The following is an 8,698-nucleotide window of genomic DNA, read 5'->3' on the forward strand; positions in this document are numbered from 1 at the left end:
ACAAATCAAGAAGAAACAAATAAATCAACTGAAAAATTGTCAAAAGACCTGAACAGGCATTTCACAAAAGAGAAAATATAATGACCAAAAATTCATATAATAATATGTGCTCATTCCCATTAATAATTAGGAAAAAAGTAACATTTTACACTCGCCAGATTAGCAAAAATTACTTTGATGATACCAAGTGCTGGAGAGGGTTTGAGGCAAGAGAAGGACCCATATACTGATGTGGAAGTGTGAATTGAAAAGGAAAATCTTTTGGAATTACATGGTAAATTGAATACAGGCATACCCTACAGTCCAGCAATACCACTTTTACATTTTGGCCCTAGAGAATCTGGATGGCAACATTTTCCAGTTATCTATAATAATAGATAACTGGAAAAACCTTAGTACCCAATGCCAGGAAAAGGGATAAAGACAGTGAGTAAAGAATAGCAAAAAGAAAACAGAACGAAAGAAAGAAAAGGAAACAGTACAGCTATATATGATAACAGGTAGATTTTACATGTTTGAGTGAAAAAAAAAACAAAATGAAGAAATACATCTGAAGTATATGGTTCAAAAGCTGGCAATATTATAGCGTGTGTGTGCGCGTGCATGCGTGTATGCGTGATTAGCACACACGCAGGACAGGATCATGGGAACCTCTGCAGGAAGGAAGGGATCTGAATAGGAAGTGGGGGGATTAAAAAAATGGCCTTCAAAGACACTGGAAATATTTTCCTTGTGTTGAATTATGGACATATGTGTACTTTTTATATCATTGCCCTTGGTAATATACATTTTTGTTCTCTGCACTCTTCTATATGTATGGTGTGTTTCATAATAAAACAAACTGCTGGAGGCTGAAGAATTGCAACTATCCACAAGATGGGCCTAGTAGGTTTTCAAGGATGAGCAAGACTGGAAGTTTCCCTGAGGCTCTGATTCAAGACTAAAACTAGTGAAAAGTGAGAAGAAAGCTTTTAAGTGGGGCAGAGACTCCTGCTGGTGTCCTTGGAGGTTGCTGGGTATTTCAGGACTGCAGGAAGTAAACGAGTGATTTGAGGAGGAAAACTTCAGTAAAGGAGTACTGACTTTCTTTTGTATCCAGGAAGGTACATTACTTACACTCTTGCAGACACAAAGATGCTCTTTTATAAATATGAAGACATCTGTATCAGTGACTCATACAAATGAAAGTTTATTTTCCCTCAAATGGCAGGGAGTCCAGAAGTAGGCAGGACAGAGTTCGTTGGTTGGTTAGCAGTAGATTCTCAATCCAGACTCTGCTGTCTTTCCACTCTGCCATGTTGAGCTTGTGGGCTTTTTTGCCCATGGCATCTCCTAACTTCTCGTCTGACTTTAATGCAGCATTAGAGACGTTTTCCCAACTCTTTTGTCAGCAAAGCAAAGGTTTTCCAAGAATGCGCCCACAACCTGTCCCTCATATCCTCATAGTCAGAATGTTGTCACTTCTTGCTGCAAAAGAGCCTGGGGAAGTACTTATTTTTCCACTGCAGCTGGTATATAGGAGCAGACAAAGGGAGGGGGTAAGGATAGCAGTTGTTTCTCAACAATCTATCAATATTCCACTCAGAATTCTTTCTCTTTTCTCCCCAGGAGCCAGTCTACGTGATGACTTATATAAATATTTCGCCTTCCATCACTCCCATGGAGACACCATGACTGTCATGGATCCAAAGCAGATGAACATTGCTGCTGCCGTTTGGACTGTTGTCTCTTATGTTGTTGCAGACATGGAAGAAATGCTACCCAGGTCCTAACAATAATGAGGACCAGGGCACTCTCATCCTTTCTAGCCAGGAATCCTGGGTCTGCAGCTTCAAGAAACTGTCCTTCGCAAAGCAGATTTATATGATTCATCTTCAGAACAGAACACAACTTTTTTATACTTTCTGTCATGCTCTGTCTTAATGCTTCCCGAAATGTTTCTAGAATAAGGAATAACCTCCATCACCACCTAGAATTTCACCATATGGAAGGAATCACAAAGAGGGCATTTCTTTATGCCACCTTTTAAAAATATTATTTCTACTTTGAAAATAAATGCTGAATGAATCTTTGGAAGACCTGCAGTTTTTATGGGTTTGCTTATGAATATTAAATATAATGATCGATTGTTATGTTTATGTTATTTATTGAAGGAGTAGATGAATTAAAAATTCCTCTTAATATCTTAATTGAATGTATGGATGCATTTGGCTTTCTAACTTGCACATGTTTATAGTATATGAGCTTTAAATGAGATATGGAATTTTTAAATTAGCAAGAAAGAAAGATGTCCCCATTTGGAAAAAAAATCAAGAATGTATAATCCAATTACCTTATTAAATGTGACTACTAGGATCCATTATTAGATAAATAATAATGCCTATACACATGTACATTTTATATATTTCACACACTTGAAGGAAGTTATGGCTTATTTATACTTTATTGAGATTGAAGCTGAAGAAAGAGCAGATAATATCTTCATAGGGTTCTATAGAGCAAAAGCAATTGCCCTCATCTACTCTACAGACAATCTCTACTATTCCTTCTATACAATACCAAGTATTAAATAAAGAATTACAAAATATACCCAAAAAGGCAAGAAAAAAATAAACTCATTGTCAGAAAAGAAAGCAATGAAAAGAACTGCATTTAGAGGCAACCCAGAACTTTTAACTATCAGAGAGGGCATTTAACATAACTGTGATTAATATGTTAAGAATCTAGTGTGAGAAGTGGACTATGCACAAGAACAGAGAATTTCAGCAGAGAGATGAAAACTATAAAACAGAGTCAAATGCAAATACTCACATAAAAAATGCAATGACATAAATTTAAGAATTTTTCTGTTGGCTCATCAGACTAGACAAGGTTGAAGAAAGAATCAGTGAAACTGAATACAGGTCAGTAGAAATTATTCAAATTAAAACACTAAGAGAAAAAAAAAGAGAGGAAAAATATGCCAGAATGGATCACCCAAGAACTATAAGACAATGTCAAAAGATCTGATATACATGTAATGTAATTGGATGACAAGAAGGAGTAGGAGGAGGAGGGGAAGGGAAAGGCGGGAGGAGGAGGAGAAATAATCAGTTTTGTTAGCAATATTTAAAAGAACTGAAAGACAGAGTAGGGTCTTTCATTTCTGTCAAGGTAGCAGACCAATACTCTGGCTTTTTAATACTGAAAACAGCTAAAAATGCTAGATAACGTGAGACTATATGAATGTGGTGATTAAAAAGATGTGAAGACATGTCCCAAGAGAGATACACAGAGCATTCAACCATCTTTCTCTTTGAGAAAATCTGAAGAATGGATGTGAAAAATCTAAATCTCATTTTTTTCAGACTTTTCAAGCTTGGAGAACTGTAAACAAATCCCAGATCCTGCCACATTAGGGATACTAGAAAATTCCAACAAAAATGAGACCTAAAAAGATTATACCTCAATACCACAATGAACTAAAAATAACTCTGAGGGCTTCAAGGAAAATTACCACAAGTAAATAAGTAAGTGCTGAGTAGAGGGTCCCAAGAAATTTCCATAGTTACAGTTACAAAAAATATGAAGTCACAAGCAAAAGCAAAAAACAAACTGGAACCATAACATTCTGAACTTTCACTCAGAATGCAAACCAAAAATACCACAACAGAATTAACCCACAGTGTCCTCTGATAATTAGAATCTTTAGGCTTAGTGTTTTTATAAACTATTTCCATCAGGTTTAAGGAAGTAAACTAAGGGATTGAAAATAAAGAGCAAAGGATTATGAAAAAATAGTATATTATATTGTAAAAAGAACTAAAGAGAACTCCTAGAAATATGGAATATAAGTGAAATTTTAAAATTAAGGGACCTATTTAGTGAGAAATCATGAACTAAAAGATTATAGTTAAGACATTAATGAAAATTTACCTCAGAAAGATAAATATTTGAAAAATATGAAAGGTTAAGAATATATAATATATACATGATATATAATATAATAAAAACATATTTATACACACACGTATACACATATACAAACATACACATATATAAAGGATAAACTTACATAAAGAAATAATCTTACATAAAGAAATAATAGATGGAAAATGTCAAGAAATAGTGAAATGTATCAGTCACAGAATCAAGAAACTTGACGAATGCCAGAAAGAATAAATTAAAAGATATGAAGAGATTATAGGCCTCAAAATGCAAAGAAAAAGTATTTGAACTCAGAGAGAAGAGATGGATTATCTTAAAAGATGCAATAATTAGACTCTTAGCTAACTTCTTAATAACAACAACCAAACCAGAAGTCAGTGAAATATCTTCAATGTGCTGATGTAACAGGGGTCCCTGTTATGTTTTGAGTTCAACCTTGAATGTGTTTTTTCCTTCTTTCTTTCCCTCTCTCCTTTTTCTTCCTTCTCTTCTTCCCCTCCCAAACCACCAAGGAAAACAATATTTATGTTCTTCCCTTAATGTTCTTCCCACTCTAGATCAGGTTATCTGTCCTTTAACTCACTGACCACAAGAATGGAGAAATCCACCCCTGGGAACTGGTACCAACAGGTCTGAGCCTTGGCCCTCTCAAGACCACCAGCTGGACATTAATTGATAATCATAAGGATAATTACTGATAATCCTACTCAGAGCCTAGTCCTTGAATTCCCCCTTTAAAATCCCTGTTACCCCTTGAGAAGAGGATCAGCAAGCTTTGGGACCTTAGTCCACGGCCCTCCTCCTTTGCAGGAAAATTAATAAAGCTGCTTTTAATTTTTTCTCAAAAACTTTTGTTCTTGTTATTTGGTATGGCACCAGGGACAAGCACTGAACTTTTGGTATCACCGAGAGACAAATATCTACCTCAAAATTCTGTGGTTGCTGAAAATACTTTTCAAAATCAAGGACAAAATAAGGATACTTGCAGAGCAAAAACTGAAGAGAATTTACCACCATCATCTTCACTACAAGAAACCTGCCAAAGTGTACTCCCAGCAAGATTAAGTGATCCTAGAGTGAACCCTAACATGGAATACAAGCCTGGGTCTCAGCCCAAGGCTTGGTGTGCTCTTTCAGGTCTGTGAGCAATTACAGACCCATGGTGTGGCAGGCGTGCTGAGAAAAGACTGCCCTCCCCACTCCAGACAGTGCACAGTCATTGTAGGATGGTTTTCCAGAGGGAGTTGCAGTCGAGGCCTCAGGCCTCCTGGGCCGACCATGCTCACTTGCATATCTGCATTCTTATCCCAGATTCCTCCATGAGGCCTCCTATTCTTATGAGGAAGACACTTTCCTCCCCTCTGACTTCATACTTTTCCACCTCTGCCTTCTTTCTCCCACTGCTCAGTTCCGTATGCATAAAAATACCAGAACTCTTTTGTCCAGGGCTCCTCAGCATGGAGGTGCCTCCCCACCACATCCACACTGTTTCACCTGACCCTGCCCTGGTGACATTCTCTAGCGAAAGAAGACAGAATATCAGGTAACTGGCACCTATTTCTGCCTCTTGCTTCTGTTCAGTGAGTGACTAAGTCTTGTTACTTCCAATTTGCTCATTGTCCTAACGGACCATCTCAACCTACCAGTCTGATAGAATTTAATAGGAAAAAAAGGTGGTAACAAATATGGGTCAAATAAAACAATGATAATGTGATATTTGAAAAGAAAACAATATGGGGACTGGGGTTGTGGCTCAGTGGTAGAGTGCTTGCCTAGCATGTGTGAGAAACTGTGTTGGATCCTCAGTACCAAATAAAAATAAATAAATAAAGCTATTGTGTCCATCTATAAATAAATTTTTTAAAGGAGACACTTAACTAAAAAACATATGAATAAGAAGGAAAGTTATTGGATTTAATGGTCTAAGGTGCTTGAAATGCCCTAAAAGAGAATAAAGATATTGTCTAACTTCAGGCTTTGTTAAGTTAGATATGAATGTTAAATTTTCTAAAGTAGCCACCAAAAAAAAAATCAAATTAGAGTGTATAACAATAGAACAACCCCCAACACATGGAATGAGAACAAAGGACTAACAAATTTGGCATTGAATTCAGAGACTACAATGCCACTAATCAACTAAAAAATATTCTTGATTACCCCAATCCATATGGGTGAAATATTGAGAAATAAGAAATGACTAAATGCAATTAATAAGGGACTACTAAGTAACCCATAAGACACAGAAGAAACCATTCAATGAAATTAAAACATTTACAACTGAATAATAGCACACACAAACATCTCTATATCAAAACTTGTAGAATGCAGTTAAGCAATTTGTTGGAGTCATGTTTATAATTCTAACAGATAAAATAAAAGGCGGAAAAAAAGAGAGCTAATTCAATTTAAGAAGGAAAAGGAATAGGAGGGATAGAAAGGTTTAGGCAGGAAATATGGAAACTCCTTACAGTGCTTTGGGTGGTACCTATCTATATGGTATCCTCACAAAAGGAGACAATGATCACAAATGGAAACTTGGGTTGGAAGACACCACTAAGAGATCAGTAGTAATTCCTGCTGCAATGGCCCCAGAGAAAGAAAAGAGGCTGTTTGATTCCACAATGGACCCAGAGAAAGACAAGGAGCTGTATTAGTAGTGGTCATGTGGCTTACAAAATGGTGTCTTCCAATTCAAACCAAAGACGGTCACTTTCAGGATCCTGTTGGATTGAGAAAAATGTGCACCCTAATTTTTCAATCAAGCAATGAGGTAAAATTACCGAAGCATTTAGTTTACAGCTAATTTTGATCCACTCCTAGTGTACAGTACTTCTGTATACTCAATGCCTGGTAAATTATGAGGTCTTCATCTATGCCTGGAGGAACAGAAACTATTTCTGTCTTTGTGTGACATGAGTTCCTGGTGTTATTCCTTCTATTCTTTTCAGTTGGGTCTTTCCCCAGTCTCTGATAGTTTCCTCAAATGCATGCGCCAATGAGTAGTTAGCTGAAGATATGAGTCAGGTGGGCAGACCTTCTGTGGATTTCTGACATCCTTTCTTTGTGTAGCCCTAGTCTCTCCAAGACCATGTCCCGTGAACTCCAGCTACCACCACCTCCGTGGATGTTCTAGTTCCTCTCCTCATTCATGGCGGGCTCTTCCTGGGTGTTCATTCCCTGCACTGTAACTGAAAACTACCAAGGAAGTTCGTGAGGGTCATCACGGGCTCACCTCATTTCTTTACTGTCTCTGGGGCATCATTGTCCTTCATTCCTGATGTCTGGTATTTTTTGAAATGCTATTTCATATAGTTAGTTTGATTTTAAGTTGTTTTCATGCATAAACACAAGTCTGGTTCTTATTACCCTTGCTTGGTTAAAAGTCAGTGTTCGGTCACTAAATTTTGACTAATAACTACACCCATATTCTTTTTTTGCATCTAGGACATTTTGACTAATTCTTTTCTCACTACTTGATTCCAATCTGAGAACATAGATTATCAGGAATTTCAAGAACTGCTCAAAGACTGAACTATCATAAATTGCCATAAAAGGAATTATTCGTTTGTTTAAAAAAATAATATATCATTTGAGTGGTGGGCTACTCCCTGCACATCCAGCTGCTTTCTGATTTGACTTGAGGGTTAAATTGCTTTTCTGACTCATTCTGGCTGAGTAGACTTAAGTGCAGATTGAGAAGAGAAAACCATTTAAATATTGTATAATAGGAAAAGGGTGAAATCTGGAACAGAAAAAGAATAGATTAGGGGGAAAGGAGGCTGATGGCTGATGTTGCCCTTGAAATTGCTAAGATGTGGTTTCTGAGGGTTCTAGTGTGTCTATGAATGATTTGGTGTTTAAGTTCCCTGGAGTGTTCCACCTTCCTCTCAATAATTACACTAACGACATCAAGAGTGTTTTGAAAATCCTCATGTGTCTACCCTGCATACATTACAGCGCCACGTGGTCCTATTTGCTCAGTATGCGCTGTTCATAATAATTTGAGATGCTTCCCAATTTACCTTGAGTAAATATCAAACAGATCTTGATATCTATATCTGTCTCATGAAATATACATCTTCTCTAACTGAGCCCAAATGATTAATTTACAACTATGTGATGATTAGCATAAAAATCTCATCACGACACAAGATAGAAATGTTATCACTAATTGCCATTTGAAGTGAAGAATGTTTGCTGCATAGAAATTAATGATTCATGCTCACTTCTCAATTCTCCGTTAAACCCGAAAACCCAGGACTGTTTGGGGAGCGGAAAGAAATTACCTTTGAAGTTTGTTTTTCCTTTTGTCCTCTCCCTTAGATGCTCCACAATTAACCAAAGGAAGGAAGGGAGGCAATGGTTAATGGAGTTTCGTACATAAAACGAGACAGATGAACTCAGCTCTCATTCAATCAGATCTTCCAATCAATTGATTCCTCAACTCCAGGCAAAGACTTTTTCCCTAGACAATTAGGACCTCCTGTGGCCTTGAAACTTAACAGATAAATATTCATAGGTTTGCAGCATATCCTAAGGGTGCTCAAGTGCTTAGGAAAATCTGACATTCTTAATACAATTACTAGTCATTTCAGGTTTGCTTAACCAGCCACACAATTATCTACAAGTTTGGTGGTCCCTCACAAATCTATGCTTTATTTGCCAGATTTAAAGAATACTTAGCTGGGCTGTAGACCTTGATGATAAAGTCACGTTCAGATCTAATTAATTCTCTTAATTCTAAGTTATCAGCTAGTCCATCCCAGAGATT

General features: G+C 37.0%; 1 protein-coding gene across 4 annotated transcripts in view; it reads left to right on the forward strand.

Moving 5' to 3' along the window:
• The window catches only part of Cpq (carboxypeptidase Q), a 463,439-nt gene extending 461,250 nt beyond the window's left edge, over nt 1-2,189 (forward strand). For all 4 annotated transcript variants that reach the window (XM_046464739.2, XM_046464741.2, XM_046464738.2 and 1 more), the window contains one exon: nt 1,609-2,189. In XM_046464739.2, the coding sequence (XP_046320695.1) occupies nt 1,609-1,772 (164 nt within the window). In that variant the 3' untranslated portion in view covers nt 1,773-2,189. The remainder of the gene's footprint in view (nt 1-1,608) is intronic.
• Nucleotides 2,190-8,698: the final 6,509 nt, after the last annotated feature.

Source organism: Marmota monax, unplaced genomic scaffold (assembly GCF_021218885.2).
Source record: "Marmota monax isolate L192 unplaced genomic scaffold, Marmota_monax_Labrador192_F-V1.1 WCK01_AAM20220418_F8-fsc00003, whole genome shotgun sequence".
Taxonomy (NCBI): Eukaryota; Metazoa; Chordata; class Mammalia; order Rodentia; family Sciuridae; genus Marmota; species Marmota monax.